At 38.7% G+C, this 19576-nt stretch overlaps 1 protein-coding gene across 1 annotated transcript in view; it reads left to right on the plus strand.

The window, feature by feature from the left end:
• Positions 1-19576, plus strand: part of LOC122086537 (cleavage and polyadenylation specificity factor subunit 1) — a 64828-nt gene that overhangs the window by 17121 nt on the left and 28131 nt on the right. The window contains exons 5-15 of the mRNA XM_042655438.1: positions 157-302; positions 1696-1791; positions 2005-2057; positions 2763-2894; positions 6240-6291; positions 6408-6530; positions 7526-7660; positions 8843-8971; positions 9251-9328; positions 10399-10536; positions 16401-16495. Of these exons, the coding sequence (XP_042511372.1) occupies positions 157-302; positions 1696-1791; positions 2005-2057; positions 2763-2894; positions 6240-6291; positions 6408-6530; positions 7526-7660; positions 8843-8971; positions 9251-9328; positions 10399-10536; positions 16401-16495 (1177 nt within the window). The remainder of the gene's footprint in view (positions 1-156; positions 303-1695; positions 1792-2004; positions 2058-2762; positions 2895-6239; positions 6292-6407; positions 6531-7525; positions 7661-8842; positions 8972-9250; positions 9329-10398; positions 10537-16400; positions 16496-19576) is intronic.

Genomic DNA, 19576 nt, shown 5'->3' on the forward strand with positions numbered 1-19576 from the left:
AGGCGCCAGTCCAGGCTGAGCCGCCTTGTAGCCTAGGCTAGGCTGCGCCTTGATAACTATGTTTTTCAGAAGGAATTTTGATGACTTCAGTGATTTCCCTCCTCCAATCTTATGTTTCTGTAACCATTGTCTAATTATCTATTTTTCATTATTCAGGTTACATTGAGCCTGTTATGGTAATCCTTCATGAACGCGAGCTTACATGGGCAGGACGTGTCTCTTGGAAGCATCACACTTGCATGATTTCTGCGCTTAGTATTAGCACTACTTTGAAGCAGCATCCCCTTATCTGGTCTGCTGTTGTGAGTAATTTAACTTTCAAAAATCCATATAATAAAAGTAACAATTCCATGAAAACCTTTAGAATATTGGGACTGAAACAGAAAGCAAAACCTCTTCTAGGTTTGTGTTACAATAGTATTATGGGCTCTACCGTTGAAACTTTATGATTTGGCTACTGCATAATCATAAAATATAGGACCCAACAGGGTCTGCAGCAGCTGCGACAGATGTGCTGGGCAATCACATGGACTGTTGGACATGTGTGTGTCTCATTGGTCTCGTTCTTGATAGAATTGCATATCTATTGGGAAAAGCTAGTGCTTTTTTCTAGACCAGATATGTCTCAAATATGCTAGCAGGAGTTGCAAATGGAAGATAACTCAAAGGGCTTCATTGAAATCAGTCATACCCTAATTATATGGCTCAATCTTTTCAAGTCATTGCTTATTCCAAAAAAAAAAAAAAAGTTTTATGGGAAGAATTTAACTTTTTAATGCAAATAGGTAATATAAAGCAACTTCTCCAACAACTAATACGTCTGTACTCTATTCCAGTATTCTTCAGAACATATAAGAGTGCAAACTTGGGCTGGCCGTTGGAATGACCCTGGTTCGATCAGGCACCAGTTGATTTTTGCATAGGCTGAGGTGGGTTGGTGGAGGCCTTGCCCCTAGTTTACATTTAATACTATGTTACTCTAGTGTATAACACGCCTAAGTTTTGTGTATATACTATAGATATATAATTATACACTGCAATATATGTTGATACAGATGATCCTGAGGTCTGGTTAAGCTGAGATAGGATTGTGGAGTTGTACCGTCAGGGTGGATTAGGGTTGACAGCAAACTGGCCCAAGTTGCTGCCTGCTAAAGCCATGCACTCAAGAGCCTAATAGGACATTTTGACTGAACTAAGTACCCAGTTCCCACAATTTGTCATTAACAATCCTGAATAAAGATTGCAAATACTAGGTTGACCAAAGGACCAAGATTCCTGTAATATCACTTATGAGTGTAATAAAGATGAGAACAGTGCTAATCTACCCTTAAAAATATAATCGAAAAATGCATACAATGCTGCTAGATTTCTGTCAAGGTTGTAAAAGACGAAAATACCCTTATCTGAAGCCCTACATTACCTGAGAAGCCATGGGATCTTGGTATTGTATTTGTGGGCTTTGGACCTTGGTTTATGGGCTCCTAAGGTCTAGTTGCTAATCGAAACCGAATCAATTGGAGCTCATGCCAATTAGAGTTTCATCAAGAAGGAATACAACTGAACTCATATTATGATAATATGTTGGCATATATGGCTCCTAAGAATCCAGAATTGCACAACATGCTCTATCCTCTCTTTGATGAACTTTCTCACTCTCAGACTATTTCCTTGTTTTTCTCTTCTTATCATCAGAATCTTCCCCATGATGCCTACAAGCTTCTTGCAGTGCCTTCTCCTATTGGTGGTGTTCTTGTAATTAGTGCAAATTCTATTCATTATCACAGTCAGGTGAAAGTTTGTCCTTGTTTATGCACATTGGCTTCTGGTATAACTTTGGCCTGCTTTAAATATTTGCTTAGTATACCTGCTACTCTTTTTACATTCTCCTTTTGGCTCGATAAAAATATGAAGTCCTCTTCTTTTTAAGTGATACTAGAATCTTCCATATGCTTTTGATTTTCGTAGCCCTTACATCTTCTGTTTCCCTGTTTGCTTTTGCAGTCGGCATCTTGCACATTGGCCTTGAACCCTTTTGCTCTTCCTGTTGACAGTAGGTAATTTCCTGGTCTGCTTATTCTTTCTATTGGTTATTTATATTTTTCGCTATTAATGGATAGATCTAGTGTCAGCAATCTGAATGTTATCTATGTATTTTCTATTTTGTTAAAATATACTTCTCTTGTGTTTCAGATTCAAACGGTTAAAGTTTTTCTTCTTAAAAACTGGTTTTTGGTTGGTTGATGTGGCTGTTGGATTCTTTTATATTATCTTAAGAGTTAAGATGCATTAATTCTTTGATGCTATGCTTTGGCATGAATAGCATGGTGCTACTCTATAGAGTTGACTTCCAATTTGTGCATGGCTACTTTATATTGGATGGAAAGGCCATATTTTCAATTGATTAGACTAATATATATGCTACAGTTTTCTTCTAACAATTCAGCCATTAGTATTTGCATTGTTCTGCACTCAAGGTTTCATTCATGAGGTACTATGTACATTAGTGCTCACATTGTTTACATACATGCAAACTCACCACTCCCAGGACTTGCATAGGTGAGACCAGCATTGGGTAGTGGCCCTTTTATATTAAAAATTTTTAGTGGAGGTTGGTTCATGTTTTTCATGATTGAATTTGTTTGTTTTTTGCTTCAGTTGGTGGTAACTACTATCATATGGTTTAAATTGTTATTGGTTATTTTTAATTTTATAGAACAACCAAAATTCAAACGTCAGGTTGATCTTCATTTGTGTTTCAGTCAAGAGATGCCTCGATCAAGTTTCAATGTGGAGCTTGATGCATCTCATGCAACTTGGTTGTTGCATGACGTAGCCATGCTATCAACGAAATTGGGGGAATTACTCTTGCTGACATTGGTTTATGATGGGCGGTAAGTGACTTATGGTTATTCCATCTAATTTTTCTTTTCCCCATTTGATCAACAATAGAAAGTATTTCTTTACTCATCCTGATAACATTTGCATGGGTTCATGTACTCTCATGTATTAGACTTGTTCCAAACGTACAAAAGTATGTAACTTACAGAATAACAGATGATTAATTCAGTACAGGCTGCTTACCATAATCTGGATAAACTCTGTCCATTCCTATGATATCTCCTATGCCAAATCTATTCTCTGTTAGTTTGGCTGTGGTACTGAAATTTATTAGATAATCTATGCCATTAATTGTCTGATTAGTTTTCTTTTTTTTCGGTCACTAGGACATGCCGTAATTAATTGGGGGTTGATACAGAACATCAAGCACCCAAAGCATTCTATATGTGTCGGACCCGTGCAGTGTCTTACCTAGGAGATGGGTGTCCTATACATGTGATGAGAAGTGTTTTGGGTTTAGTTTCAATAAAATTTATTTGGGATTGTTTTTTCTGGAGCTGTACTATTTCATGGCAGTTCTTTCTTATTGTGAAGACGCAGTTAGTCTTGAGGATTTCAGTTAGGCACCACGTGTCTGACACTTGTGGACTCAGATTCTGACATGAACACCGTGTGAACATACGTACCATCATGACCACCACCACATATTTGTACTGACTGAAACATAAGTAAAGTAACTACTTTCCATCAGCACACACATATTAGTGATTTCTTTTCTTGCAACAATACTTTTATAGTATTTTCGTCATGAAGGTCATTTTAAATTTACCCTTCTAGTGTATGAAATATTGGAGGAAATACAGGTAAATTATTCTTTTTGGGTGGGGGGAGCAGCATGCAGCCGATAGTTAATTGTAGAAAAATAAGCTTTAATTCTTTGTTTCTCTTATAATAATTGAACTCAACTCAAACTAAGCCTTATTCCAACTAAATTTGGGGGGTGGGGTGTTTCACTTATAACAATTATAGGAATGTTTATATGATATAAGCATGAAAGTTTGCCACGCCTAAACTAAACATGGTATGCAAAATTGTATATGCCAAAGGTAAATTAACTTGCATCAAAGCAGATAAATTGATCTCTTCCTTTATTTGTATCAAATTATTTTTGAATTTAAATGTACTGTATGGCGCCAAAGTTCCAGAATCCTGCTTTTGGAGCTTTCTTAAGTTTATGTCATGTGTCTGATCCATTCTACCGTTTGCAGCCATATCAATGTATAAAATAGCTGGCCAAGGGGGTTGGTCCAGAAAAAGTATCCTTTGGGGGGTGCAACTGGGCGGGGCCATTTTTTTTGAAACCCAGGATCATCCCAGAGTCCCTTATACTCAGCCTAGGCTCGGCCAGTCCCGAGTTCAGGTTGGGATATCCTAAGCAATCCACCCAAGTTGTCTGGGGCTCTGGGCTTATTAGTCGCACTTACATATTTTTGGTTGTTGGTTGTGTAGTATTAGTATTTAGTGCATAACACTATATAGTACGACTTCCGTACATATTATATTTATTACTTAGTGTACCAAATCTGAGTTCTGTGATGAATAAACTATGATGCTCAATGAAATGGCCTCTGTCACATATAAACACGCACATGTGTGCTCGTGGACAGTGACACACGCACACACACTCATTATGCTTAATGAAATGGCCTCTATCACATATACACATGCACACACCTGCGCATGCACAGACACACACACACTCATAAACTATTATACTTATCACATATACACACGCGTACGCACCCACATACACACACACACCCATTAATATTTGAGTTGAGTAATAGTAATGCAACCCGGCTTACAAAATCCTAGTTCTGGGTTGCTGTTGGTCCACCCTGTATGACAAGAATCCAAATACAAGTAGTTTGCAATTCTGCAATAAAGTGGAAGTTCTGAACTCGTGAAATGAAGGAAAACATATTCTGGGACTGAAATGTAATTAAATTTGAGGAACAAGACCAACATGATACTCCAGAAAGGTCTGGGGATAAAACAGCGTAAAGTTCAGGTGGAGAGGCATTTCGTGTAATATTTAAAAACCTGGGCCCTTTTGTACAAATGTGAAAAATGTGCATCTTCCTTGTGGCACACTGATTCTGTGATAGACCAGTACCAGCTTCGATTGAGAGAACTCTCTCATATGAAACCCAAGCAACCTGAAATTGTAGAATGATGTTCCTAACCCTGTACCCTTGAGTAGATTTAACAAGCAACCAAACCTGCAGTGTGAAAATAATATAAATTTTCTTGAAACAAGATCTGGTGGTAAGAACAGTTTCAGAGTTGGTTTTAGATTTGGTTCTCCCAACAGGATTAGTTTCAGCTGATAGAACCTAGAGCTAGAGTCGACTAGGATAGGGGGACTCACACCCAAAACCTTAGGAAGAAAGGGGAAGGGATGAGGCCTGAGGGAGATTAATCCCAATTTTGAGGGACTGTTAATTCCATTGGAAACAGGGTATGGTGAACAGAGTTTAAGAAACTCAGATAGAAAGAGGAAATAGAAAGGACAGAATAAATAAAGGAAGGAAGAAGTGGGAGGGATCTGACCTGAGAAAGAAGTGACCAGAGAAGAAGAAGGGAAACCCAGAAGCTCTTTTCCAGCTCTGGACATCAAGCCATGCGGGCCAACTATTCAAACAAACCCAACTTCGATAGTCTGATCGATGGTTACAAATATATATATATATATATATGCATATATACTCTACTAAAACTGAAATCGACGTCAACAGGGAAAAACTTGAAGTAGACTTGAACTAGGAAACTGGAAAACAGACTCTGCTATGTATCTAACTCCTATTATATAAAAAATATGGAAGCCCAGGTTACGAATCATAAATAGGAGGGTTTGTAGGGGAGAGAGGTGTGGGGCCCTTATTTTTGTAAGAGGGTATGCAAAAGAATCCGCACACAAATGGTGTGTGATATTTTGGCCATAGAAAATATTGGCTCACTAAGAAGCTTAAATTATGCATCATATCCTTTTTTTTCCTTATCAAATATACTAGTTTCAACCTAAGACTACACCCACTTACCTCACTTTCATTAGTCCATCCTTTTAAATTCCAGCTTTTGCAATTATATGTGCAATTTCCATTGCAACCCTACACCAATCTGTGATGGTATCAATCTGCAGAGTTTCCTTCCATATGGGATAAGAAAATTAATAATAGAAAGAAAGGGGAAAAAATAGGAAAACTTCTTCCTTACCCTTTGGTATTTCTGTTTAATTTGTATATTTGCTATTTTATATGTGTAATGTTTACTAGCGATTTTGTGGTTGATTCTTTCATTATTTTCTTATATATATTTTTTTAAATTTTAATTTGCAGGGTCGTGCAAAGACTTGAACTTTCTAAGTCTAGAGCTTCAGTGTTGACTTCGGTTGGCTTCATTTATTGAATTAATTATTTGAGTTGTGAAAACCATAATTGTAAATGAATTTTCAGTTGGCAGCTTATCTAAAATTTAATTAAAGATTCTTCTATTTGTCTTAATAGGGAATTGCAACACTTGGCAACTCATTCTTTTTCTTGGCCAGTCGTTTGGGAGATAGTATGCTTGTGCAATATACTTGTGGGATGGGAACATCGATGTCAACTTCTGCCCATGTGAAGGAAGAGGTTCATTTCAAAAGTTGATAGATTTTCTTTACTATTTTAATTTATTGTCGTGAAATAATATTTGCATTGACCTTTTCCTTAATGTCTCCTTTCTGCTTTAGAAGCTTTTTTCTGTAACCCCAACTTCAGTACTTCAGAAGCTTTTACTGCTCACTGCCTCTACCATGACTCTGTTAGCTATTACTATTATTCCGATCTTATTTGTTATTGATCTAGTTCGTCATGTAAAATCTAATATAGGGTTACCATGGTCCCTGCACATGTTTTGCTTGATCTTATAATTCTATAGTTTATTATTGGCTACCTGCATATGTTTTACCAGACCTTACTGTGCTGAATGTCAACAATATGAATTAGGAAGAAAAACGAAAAAGGGCAAGGAAATAAACTTCTTAAAGTTTTTGGTGGACTGTTACTTTTTACAATTATTTTACTAATGTTTGTCTATTCTTAGTTCCATGTTTATCCCAATGCCAAATCTATAATTGGATTCTTCTTTTGCTCCATTCACTTAACATATGAAGACGATTATGAGTATAATTGGCCCATTCTTCTAAGCCATATCTCTGCCCTCCCTCACATTATCTTTCTGCATGTATGCTCATTCTGGCTACACGTGAGGGGAGTATTGGGAATAGCCCCACATCGGTTAGTCTAGGACCTTGGGCGACTTCATAGGCTAGTTGGGCACATCACCTAATAGTTTGAGCTATTGGGTTGGAATCTAACATGATATCAGAGCCAAGAGGTCGGGTGTTCAATCCCTGGTAAGTGCGAGTGGTTTGTGTTATGTGTTGTTGTGCCCCTATGCTTTGTATCCCCTTGTTGCCACATGATGGTGTAACGTGCAGAGCCATGTGCGTGTGTTTGTGTGGGCCTGCAAGCACAGGGAGGTGTTTGTGTTTGTTGATATACATTGTTGTGGCCCTTACTTAACAATTCGTGTTTTTGGGGATAAGCGGTTGTAACATATTTGATTGCTGTCTTGGTGACAGGGGGGAGATATTGAGGCTGATACCCCTTCAGCTAAGCGGTTACGAAGATCATCATCCGATGCTTTGCAAGATATTGTCAGTGGTGAGGAGCTTTCATTATATGGTTCAACTCCTAACAATTCAGAGTCGGCACAGGTTAAGTGATACTCACCCATTTTTTTCGGTAGTTTTTCTGCATGTCCTTTGACATTACTTGTGTGTTGCATCTCTGTTTGGTTACTCATGTTTGAAGTATTTATCCTTTTTCTTTATTTTCACTAACTATTTATCTTCTAACCAAATCGTTTACTTACTCTGGGTAGCATAGTTGTCAAGGCGACGCCTAGGCGTTCAGGCGGTTTGCCTGGGGCCTAGGCGACAGTCGCCTTATTGCACTGCATACCGCCTTGTGTTTTGGCACTTATTTATGCCAAATATCATATAAGTAAATATTTGTTATTTCATTTACTTAAGATATTATTCATAAATAAGCAAATACCCCCCTATTTGAATCTAGTAAAAATAGTTTAAAAATCAAATTCCAAAAGGATAAAAAGTCAACCCCCCAGTCCAAGAAGAAAAACTGGGTTTTGGTTATAGGGGCGATTTTCAACTTTTAAATGCTGGAGTTTTTCTCAATTATGAAAATTTTATAAATTCTATCATGTTAAAACATTGCTAAAAACCAAAAGTCCAGTAAAATAATTTTTTGTTTTGATATCCATAAAATTATTTTCATTCAGGCGATTTTAACAGCATTCGCGCACTTAAAAATAAGTTTGACCGGAGCATAACTTTGTCATTACAACTTAGATTTAAGTAATCTTAGACTTGTTGGAAAGCTGATTTTATATTATAACTGATACAAAAAGTCTCATGTAAAAAGAATATCATTTGACCAGTCAAACTTGTTATAGAACAAGAGCATTTCTCTAAATTTTGATTTTTTATAACTTAGTATGTCTTAATGTTAATTTTTTTTGATTTAATATGGCTAAATGTTGATTTTTAATGACTTGATGTTGCTTAATCTTGATTTTTTATGATAAAAGGTATATGTAGCTTACTAAATAATGTTAGAAAATAGGAAAAATAAAAAATAATAATTGGTCGCCTTGTTCGCCTCAAGGCGTGCGCCTTCTCGTCTAAGCGCTTAGACAACCCTCCACCGCCTTGGTTCGCCTTGGCGTCGTGACAACTATGCTGGGTAGTTTAACTAGTGTTGCTGGCTTGCTGCTATTTGCTTTTCTTTTTCAGTTCTTTGAGGCCTAAAACCTCTTACTCCTGGAAAATTATTACGCTTTTTTAGTCTTAATACTTTTCTCTCAATATATGCAGAAGGTTTTCTCATTTGCAGTCAGGGATTCCTTGATTAATATTGGTCCTCTGAAAGACTTCTCTTATGGTTTGAGGATTAATGCTGACCCAAATGCAACAGGAATCGCTAAGCAAAGCAATTATGAACTGGTTGGTAACAATATAGTGTATATTACTTTTGATAATGCATGAGTTATATGGTATCATGTTTCAACATATACCTTTTTTGGTTTTTATGTCTTCTCCGAGTGATGGTTGGGTGAAATTGTTGAAGATGTATCAAATGAATGTTTTATCGGTTTGTTTCCAAAAAAAAAAAAGAAGAAAAAGAAAAAGAATGTTTATTTGTTTATTCAATACATGCTTTTCATTTTTTATTTATTTATTTAAGACTACATCCTTACAGTTATTGCTCTTCTTGATTATCAGGTGTGCTGTTCTGGTCATGGAAAAAATGGTGCTCTCTGTGTTCTGCAGCAGTCAATACGCCCAGAACTAATCACTGAGGTGTGGGCAAAGTTCCTTTTGTTGTCCAATGTTTTACCTTTTCTTTATTAAACAGTTTTGAGTCAGATCATTTGATTATTGAAAGAAGAAAGATGTGTGACATCATTTCAATGCTAGATTTTCCCATATATTCAAGATTATTTATCTAGAGTTCTATCAAATGAGCTGAAAGGTTCCCTAATTGGGAAGCTATGAAATCCCTAAAAGCTAGTTGGAGTACCTAAAGTGCTCAGGGTGATTTTTGTAGGGTCCCTTCCAACCAAGCTGGCCTACAAGTTCTCTTGTTGTTTAGAGGCTCTTTAGCATGCCACATACCCGTGACATGAAGTCTCCAACCATGCACACCATTGAGGTCATTAAAGCACACCTCAACATGGCATGAATGCCACGAAGCATGCTGTGCTGGGGGGGGGGTTCTCTCTTTCTCAAAGCAGTCGTTGTTAACTATCATTAACCAATTAATGCAGCCAGTTAATCAGTGTTTTAAAGACTGTTTGACTGAAGTTACGCTGCCTGGACCAGTGCCTGGAAAGGAGGAATGGTCTACCAGTCCTTCAACTGGACGATAATCAAGAACTATTAAGTTGTGACCACTCAGAGCATTTCAAATTTTTGAATGCTGACTGTCATTTACCATGCAAAATGAAGTGTTGGGGCCTGGTGGTTAGAACTTAGAACTCTTGCTTCTGGGTAACAAAGGGTGTCTCATAACAATGGGCCAGAACCCTGATTAGGTATAAGTATGACATAACGATATGTCTTTTCTACAGGGTTATACAATTGATCATAAAAAAGAGGTGGATAGAGTGAATCATGCCACCATGTTATGTGCTCTGAGTCAAATGTGACATTATAAAATGTACGCATCCTCTTCTGTATTTCTGTGCTATGAGAGATAAAATACCAGAACTGTGTAACCACCAAAGAAAAAGAGATGACGGTCTTAGGTCAGGTCTGTTTTTTTAAAGATTTGATGCACATTTATTTTTAAGTGTGAGGGCTTATGCATGGGAGTAAATTGAGTTCATGAACATTATGTACAGCGCTTCAATGTTTACTTGTGCACACAGGTTGAGTTACCTGGCTGTAAAGGAATTTGGACTGTCTACCACAAGAGTGCACGTGGTCTCAATACAGACTCCAAAGTGGGATCTGAGGATGACGAATATCATGCATATTTGGTTATCAGTCTTGAATCCCGAACTATGGTAATTTTCGTATACATATCTTGTTAAATGGCAGATAAATGTCTCATGTAATATACCTTTTTTCTTAACTGTGGCCCATCCTCCAATTGCAGTAATCTTCTTAAATTGAGCTTCCAATAATATATATACTTCTTTTCCTCTTTTGTGTGTGTGTGTGTGAAGAGTTGATTATTTGAATGATAGAGGGAGGATATACGAGAATGGAACCTTAACTCCACCTGCATAAGTCAGTACACAAGAAAATTCTGACAATGGATAATCATCCCCAATCAACTCCTATTCCTGTTGATAACCTTGCTGCAATCTTATGACCATTTTCTATTTGATTCTCAAATTCTCCTATTTCTTTCACAATTCACACCAAATAAACTGTCTAGTATCTTTCCCAAGAGGAGAGAAAACCCATTGCTAGGAGTTCCCTAAGTTTGGCCGCAGCTTCTCCCTACCCTCTCTCTCACTCGCCCTTATCCTTCGCTCATCTTCTCTCTCTCTTCTCTTCTTCCTCCTCCACTCTGTTATCTTCTCTTCTTCTCACTCTTCTTCTCATCCTATCTCCTTTCCTTCCTCCAAAGCTCACACGATCGGGAGGTCGCGTATCCCCCCTGCCGACTTCCCGAGCTTCCTACACCTTTCGCGTCTCTGATCTGGTGAGACCTGAGCCGTTGCTCTGTTTTCTGGTGTGACTTTGAGCCGTTGTCCAAGCTGCTGCTCAGAAGAGGCCAGTGCTCTGTTCAGGTACGACTTTGTGCTGCCGGCTTAGCTGCTGCTCTGATCTGGTGTGACACTGCTGTTCGGGTGTGTTTTTGCTGCCTCCAGCAAAGCTGCTGCTCAGATCGAATGAGACCATGAGCTGCTGCATAGTTCTTGTTGGTTTTGCCGGGTTCCCATGCAGAACCCAGATTGAATCGTCTTACACTGCCGGCGCTTCTGGGCCTGCAGTCGCTCGACTGCTAGCCCCACTTGGCCGGCCACCTGGATGGCCAGTAGCTCGCAAGGCTGCCAGCTATGCTCGGCCGACAATCGCTTCACCGTTGCCCTTTGCAAGGCTGGTGCTCCTCTTCGGCGACTGTCACCTCCACTAGCCCAGCTAGTGGCTTGGCTGTAGCCCTCCGCAAGGCCAGCGCCCCTCCGCCGTGGCTGTCTTCTCGCTGGAGGTGATCCGATTCTCGTCTTGGTGGCTGGAAGTTGGTGTGTTGAGAAAAGTTGTTTAGGGCTTGGTGGAACCCTACTTGAAATTGACCTAGTTGCCCTTTTTTGTAATGGGCTTCTTAGCCATTTCTTTAAGCCCATGTGGGTTTTGGAGTTTTGAGTTGTTTGTGCTTATTGGCTCTTGTCTTTTACCCCACGTGGGATTTTGATTTTGAGTTGAATAGGCTTCTTAGCTCTGTCTTTTATAGCTCGTGTGCTTTTGTTACCCTTTTAGGGTTTATATCACCTTTTGGGGGTGTAATCTCCCTCCCCCTTTTCTTTAATACATTACTACCCATCCCTCCCCACCCCCCCCAAAAAAAAAATGTCTAGTAGCTACTGGAGGCAGCAGTGAGAGTTTTCTCCCTCGTTTGGCCCTTGGTTTGAAGTATCATGTCAACGGAATTTCTCAAAAGACCCCCCGCATATCCAATCTTACCTCCATTCCTTCCAAGACAGAGTTCCATAGTCTATATCTTTGAAGCCATCAATTAGAGGTATTTCTGAACTTACTTTCTGTAATGATTTTTGGTGTTCCTTAATATTGTTTATTTCCCCGGGAGGGGGGTGTTTGCTAGTTTAGTCAAACACAATTAATGACAACCAGTCAATTTGGGCTGCTAAGGCGTATCATTGGCAACATGATGCCTAGACACTTCCTGGCGTCAATATTGATAATTTCTGTATAAGTTTAATGATAAAATCATGTAATAAAGCAGTTTGGTAATCAAGAGGCCAAACAAGAAGTTAAGGACACATAATCTTCTTTCTTGTGTCTTTTGATTGTGGTTGGTGAAGGTTGTTCTGTAGATGTAGATGAGGTGGCTGTTGAGGGCGTTGCTTTTCCCTTATTTTAGTCTACATGTTGCATTTTTCCCGTTTTCTGATTTTGGTCCTTCCCAATGACATCTTGTTTTCTTCTCTTCTTCATTATCTTTCTCTCCCCTTTCTGGTGTTGCATATCAAAGATAAAGAGACACCCGCAGAAACTTCTCTTTGCTTTCACAAAGCTCAAATCTGTAGCTTCTTATTGGGAAGAGTGGTTCCCAAATATTTTTTTGTCTAATCCTTGATGACCTGCCAAGTTTATCTCAATCCAGATGAGCATATAGAAAGTAAAAAACGTGGCAAACTATTATTCTCTGGGCAACATGATGGATCAATATGATTTCTTATGGAGTAGTATAGATCATGGGCATAAGTAGCTAAGGAAAACTATGGGGACAGGTCGGACAGGTCACAGGTGGTATGTAAACCTAAAAGCTTTGGTAGCTTGTGTGTGTGGAATAGAACCTGGATGAATTAAGCTCTATCGGAAAGATGATTTTGGCAATCCACTAATGGTAGGACTTTGGAAGCGAGTGGAGTGGGAAAAAGTTGAGTGCCACATCAGCAAACAACAATAATTGCATTTAAAGAGCTTTTTTGATAAGTTTTTCACCCCACTTATCCATACACTCATGTTTGTGGTAGTTTGTGGGAAACAAGTACAAGTTTCTCACCCGTTTTTACACTTTCCGCTTTTCTCTGTCAAACAAACAGGGCCTGGTAGATTCTTAAGAGTTCTAGCATTTCACTCTCTCTGCAGAGCCCTTGAAGTGGCAGGAGGAGTCATCTTCAATAAATTCTCTCCTCTATGATTCAAACCATTGGCCCTCCATATTTCCAACACACTTTAACATTAAACCTTGTGCCGGTTGACAAAAGTCGGATCTGCCCACTTGAAAGTGAAGTTGTTCTACTTGTTCTGCTTGCACTCTTTTGAGCGGAAAGTAAAAATTATGGACTTAATGATGGTCCTTATGACCTGCTCTAAACTTAGAAATCCTTTATTCCTCTCAAGCCAGACTGCCACTGTAGTAGGCCCAGGTTCCAAATTATTATGCAGTGCTGACCTCGATGCAGTGAGATCCAGTGGGAGATCAGTTTGCGACATGATCACAGGTAATTAATAAAACCAGATTTGAGAGAAAATTGACAAATAACCAAAAGCAATTCTGATGTGCAGAAAACTTTGTCTGAATGGTCGAATCAACTAATAAAACAGGAGTGGAAAAGATGGATTTAAAAATCTGACGGACGGATCTCAAGTTGTGAAAGAATTTTACCTGAATCAGCCAATCAGGGAACTGAATATCCGGGCAATAATTTCAGAAATTGATAAACAGAACAGATTCGTTAAGAAAGTAAACGGAAAAGTTTAAAAGCAAACTGAGCCTTGAGCAGTCAGCAGAATTCAGAAACCAGAAAAACTAACCAGAAATTGAGATGTTAATAAAACAGACTTGAACTAGGGCTCTTAACTTTGAAGTAAAAAACTAAATTTTGTAACCAGAATTCAGAAGAGAGAATCTTATGTTTGACAGATCATAAACTAGCATAACAGAATATGATTTAAATAGCAAACCAGAATTAAAAGGAAAAAAAAAAAAAGCATGCACAGGAGATTAGAGTTCAGATATGACCAGTAATTGGATATAATGATCTAAGGAAGGAGTAAAGATATGGTCCGGAATCCACCCAATATGTACGGTTGGAATACCACCAGGGTTCGCTTCTGAATTTCACAGCAGTTAGACACTCTTGAATCCACGAGAGTCAACACACCTGAATTCCATGCGGGCCTGAATCCATAGACCAAAACAAAGCAAAAGTCTTCCATTAATTTGTCAAAATTCTTGGGTAGGGTGTAGCCCTTACATGTGTTTTAATATAAGACTCAAAACAGGGGTTCAACTAAGCCTAAAACTCTTCCACCCAGTGAGTTACAAAGGAGGTAGTATACTGCCACTAAAACTCTGAATAAAATTAGAAAGAAACAACTTCAACTAGGTTGGACTTGTAGATGCCAAATCCAGCCCGATGAAAACACTTTAATGACAATTAAAATTTAAAGGAATAGCTCTGGCTAGACTAACTAATAAATTTCGTATTCCTACCTCCTACCCATATTTTAAGCCCATTAAAGTGGCCTGAATTACAATGAAAACCTCTTGGACCAAAGACCCATCACATGTAACCCAACCCAAGGCTTATTTTCACTAAAATAAGCCCACTTCTTTGTTTTTTATCTGCATCAAATTGCCTTCCTTATTTTACTTAGACAGCCCCCTCTCCAGGTCATAATCATATTAAGGATGTATGGAGGACAGGCCCTATTCCAGTTGAACATTTCTCAGATTTTGCTCTGCACCCTCCATGAAAAGGGGACTGATGTAGAGGCCATGGCTTGGCTGTGAGTTCCAAACTAAGAACCAGTCCTAAACCAATTTTCTGGTGGCAAGGGTTGGTAGGCTGCATAAGAGATTTATTTCTTCTTCTTCTTCTTCTTCTTTTTTTTTTGGAATGCTTGGCAGATTACTTAGGGGCTAGTTTCCATATTTTGGAAGGTTGGGTGGATTATGTAGGGGATAGTTTCCATATTTTAATTTTCTTGTTTTAGAGTAGTTTTTATTTCTTTGTTGAAGTTTTACTTATTTATTGACATGTAGCATGATAGATTCTTGGAATGAATTGAATTGAAGATTGAAGTTGTTTGTGCATGGCGAGTTGCAGACTTGGTCGACTGTACCTTTTCCGCTCCTCTGTTCTTTGCTTCTATCTCTCTCTCTCTCTCTCCCATCTCTTCCTCTTCCTCCACTCAGGTATCTTCTTCTCTGTCCGAACTCAGATTCTCAGCATTCCTGGACTAGGAGATATCAGTAGAACTCCTTGGTTACGAGGCCAAGCCCACCTGAGATTTGGGTCAATAACAGTTTGCCGGGGGACGATTCAATCCCTTAAATCTCACTCCAGAAACCTTCTTCTGTTGTGAGAGATTCAAGTTTAAAAAACTTTCTTTCCCTGTTTACCTCCAGACCTGGGTTCAGGTCCATTGATCTCTCTTGTTGCAGGTTCCTCCAACGAGATTCTTAGTGCTCTTGGAAGGGGGGGGGGTTGGTGGTAGTGACTCATTTCTTGGAATTTCACAGCGATTGGGCTTGTCATGAGGGGGATCCCTTCTTCGAAATGTTACCCGTACTATTTCTGGTTCATTGGATGGATGTTGAAGACAACCTCTCGTCTCCTTCCTCGCCACGATACTACTATATTAGTTTTTTTAAGTTAATTCCCTGTTTTGCCCTTACCTTTGCTCTTTATTCTGTTATATCTTTATTTTATTTTCAGTTCCAAGTTTGCCCCTTCCCATAATACGATACACTCCACTCGTATTTTTTCCCCCTTATAGTTTAAACTTCAATAAAATTCTGGTTCTGCCTTTGGTGTGTTTAATCTTCTTTAAAGGGTTTTGAATTTCATATTATATACAGTTTTGCCACTGACTTGCTTGATTAAGGACATTAGTTCGGGTGGGCCCATAAGAAATCCGAACTGGGTTTCCAAACCTCGGATTGCACCAGAGAGAGCCAGTAAAAGTGATGAACAGTCTCAATTCGTCTAATTAAAGGCATATCTGTCTGGAATCTTCCCTCCCTTATTTTTTGGTGGTTAAGAGTTAAAAGTTTTTTCCTTGCAGAAAATCCAAAGGAAAATTTCAATTTGCTAGAGCTTTATTTCCTGAAATCATATTGAAGTCTATGTTGTCACTCAATTGCCCCAGCCACCTTCTTTTCTCCCCTCAATGGTGCAGTCTTTTCTTTTGAGATTTATGCTTACCTATCAGCTGTATAATCTAGGTACTTGAAACCGCTGATCTCTTGGGAGAAGTTACTGAAAGTGTTGACTATTATGTTCAAGGAAGTACTGTTGCTGCTGGGAATTTGTTTGGAAGGTGATTGGATAGCTTTTATCTCTCTTTTCAACCTATTGTGCACAATTCATCTATTTGTTATGATTAATAAAAAAATGTTACTGAATACGATCTCTCGTTGTTGGATGTTGTCGGCATTCTTGTTTCATTTTATTGGTGGTAATAAGCTTCTGTCATAACCCTTATTCCCTCTTTCTTTTTTTTTTTTTTAACTTTTTGTTGTTTGATAAATTCAAGCTTCTGTCATAACCCGTATTCCATCCTTCTTGTTTTTCCTCTTTTGATTTCTGATAAATTTGAGTTTTTGACAGCTTACCTAGTTTGGCATGTTTTTTCCTTAGTCCTGGATGTTTCTATTAATTCGTTCACCACATACTTATGGGAGAGAAATAAAAATTCCTTTGGTTGGCCAGACATCTACTATAGAAAAACTCGTCACCAGATACTCTGCAGTTGAAATTAGTGCTGTTTGCTTTTTCCCGTCCTTTATTCACTTCTTATCTTAAAATTCAATGGCACTGCATCATCCATTTTGTTTCACTAACAGAAACCATTCCCCGCATAAATTTTCTATTGAACCTGCTGAGAAATCTGCAAAGATACAGTTGCACTCTCTTTTAATAAGCCTAATTTGATCCTGTGAGTATATCAAAGCACTAAAACCTGTAACAATGGAGAAGGGAAGAGAGAAGAAGAAGAGAAGTCGAGAGAAAGAGAGAAGGACCAGCCCACGGTTGAGTTGTGAACAGAATACCTCAACAGTGGATCTCAATATATATTTTATAGTTTATACTAATTAGCAAACAAAGTACATAAACCGACTTAGAAAACCAATTGTAATACCAAAATTCTCCCACTCTTAACTGATGCTAATTGCAAAAATATAATGCAAACCGAGGCTACTTACAATACTTGACACTCCCCCTTAAGCTGGAGCATAGACATCATCATGCCCAGCTTGGAACACCTTGAAGAAAGACATTCTGGAAAAAGCTTACAAATGGAGTGGAGATCAAATTCTTCATTGCTGCATCCCGAACAAAATGACAATCTACTTCAATGCTTCGTCCTCTTATGAAAAATAGGATTGTTACTTGTTAGTAATGTAAACGGCCGCTTGGTTGTCTCAAAACATTTCCATTGGATGGTTGGTAGAATAACCAAGCTCCTGAACGAAGGACTAAGGCCATATCAGCACAGTAGCAGTGTGAGCCATAGCTCTGTACTCTACTTCAGCACTGGAATCAGCAACAGTAGTTTGTTTCTTACTTTTCCATCTAACAATATTTCTAACAATATTTCCTTAAAGGAAGGTACGATACCCCGTAGTCGATCGTCTATCGCCATCTACTCTAGCCCAGTCATCACCAGAATAACCAACAATACCAGTGTGGCCATAACGACGATAAATGAGTCCCTACCCTAGAGCACCTTTGAGGTATCTCAATATACGACATGCTGCCTACCAATGAACATGCGTAGGTGTCTACATGAACTAACTAATCACACCAACAACAAAGGTGATATCGGGACGAGTGATAGTAAGATATATAAGCTTGCCAACAAGTCATCAATACTGATGCTCATCTTCAAAATCTTTGTCATCAGATGCCCCAAGCTTGACATGAGGATCTATAGGAGTTTCTACATGCTTATAGTCTAACATAGACGACCAGTATAAGGACTTTGGGGCAAGATTTTAAAACCCATGATTGCTCTCAATCGATACCGATCCGAATTGGATCAAATTGGTATCGGTTGGGATCAGATGGATTTACCTATGCATAAAAAAATTGATATTTTGGACCATTTTACCCTTATACCTTGCTAGTGGATTGGTATAGGACGGTGATGGTCTCAACCGATATCGATCTAGGCGATCTTGATTGATCCAATCCGATTTTTAAAATTATGCTTTGGAGCTTGTCTTGGAACAAAATTTGAGTGATCGGAATAACACTAAGAAAAAGCACAACAATTTTCCTAAATTTAGCAAATCATGCGCATAAGGATTATTTCAGCCCAATAATGGCTTTGTGCACTGTTGCCAACAAACTTTAGTAATGGCCTCCCCCTAAGCATGTTCCATATAAACCTCTTCCTGCAAGTCACCATACAAAAAGGCATTCTCCAATGGGATATAAAGCAAATTGATGAAGAGAAGCAAGAAGATTTTAGAATGCACACAGAATTTAGACAACCAAGATTAACAACCAAAGATATTAGAATGCACGCAGAATTTAACCGAGCAACTGGGGAGAATGTCTGAAAGTAGTCAACCCCATTGGTCTGTGTGTAGCCCTTAGCGACTAGATGATCTCTCAAATGCTTCACATAACCATTAGAGTTATACTTGATAGTATACTCCCAATGACATAGTACAATGTCCTTACTGGTAGGGAGATCGACCAATGTCCAAGTCCTACTTCCACATCCATTGCTGCTTTCCACCCATGGTTAGACAAAGCATCTCTTAATGAGTAAGAATAGAGTGAGATGTGAGGTATAAAGCAAATTGATGAAGAGAAGCAAGGAGATAAAAAATGGAAACATAATTCTCAATGGGATCTGTAACCAAAGAATTCTAAGTGCGTAAATGCGTTCCTTTCCGAAGTGCAATAGGAAGAGCAGCAACAACGGAAGAATCTCCAAGGAAGGCGGAGGAATAGCAATGATTGTAGGCATTTGCTTAGGACGGCTGTATACCTTCAAGGGAACCCTTGTAAGCTTGGGATCCGAACCTCAAAAGGAATGAGTTGAGGAAGGGGAGGCGGCGTAGGACCCAAGTCAGAAGTCAATGCACCAAAATAGGTGTATTCGCAAAGAAAGTAACATCAACACTAACAAATTGCTGACCAGTAAGAGGATCAAAACACCAATATCTGGGAGTAACCAAGAAAAACAAACATGGTAGCCCAAGTAGACAGTTCATCAAGGCCAACATGAAGATTATGAATAAAACATTGACAACCAAAAATACTAGGAGGGTAAACTAAACAAGGAGCTGGAAGGAAAAATAGAAGAAAAAGGTGTTTTACTATGAAGAATAGAGGACGACATCCGGTCAATCAAATAACAAGCAGTCAACATGGCATCGCCGCA

Source organism: Macadamia integrifolia, chromosome 8 (genome assembly GCF_013358625.1).
Source record: "Macadamia integrifolia cultivar HAES 741 chromosome 8, SCU_Mint_v3, whole genome shotgun sequence".
Lineage (NCBI taxonomy): Eukaryota > Viridiplantae > Streptophyta > Magnoliopsida > Proteales > Proteaceae > Macadamia > Macadamia integrifolia.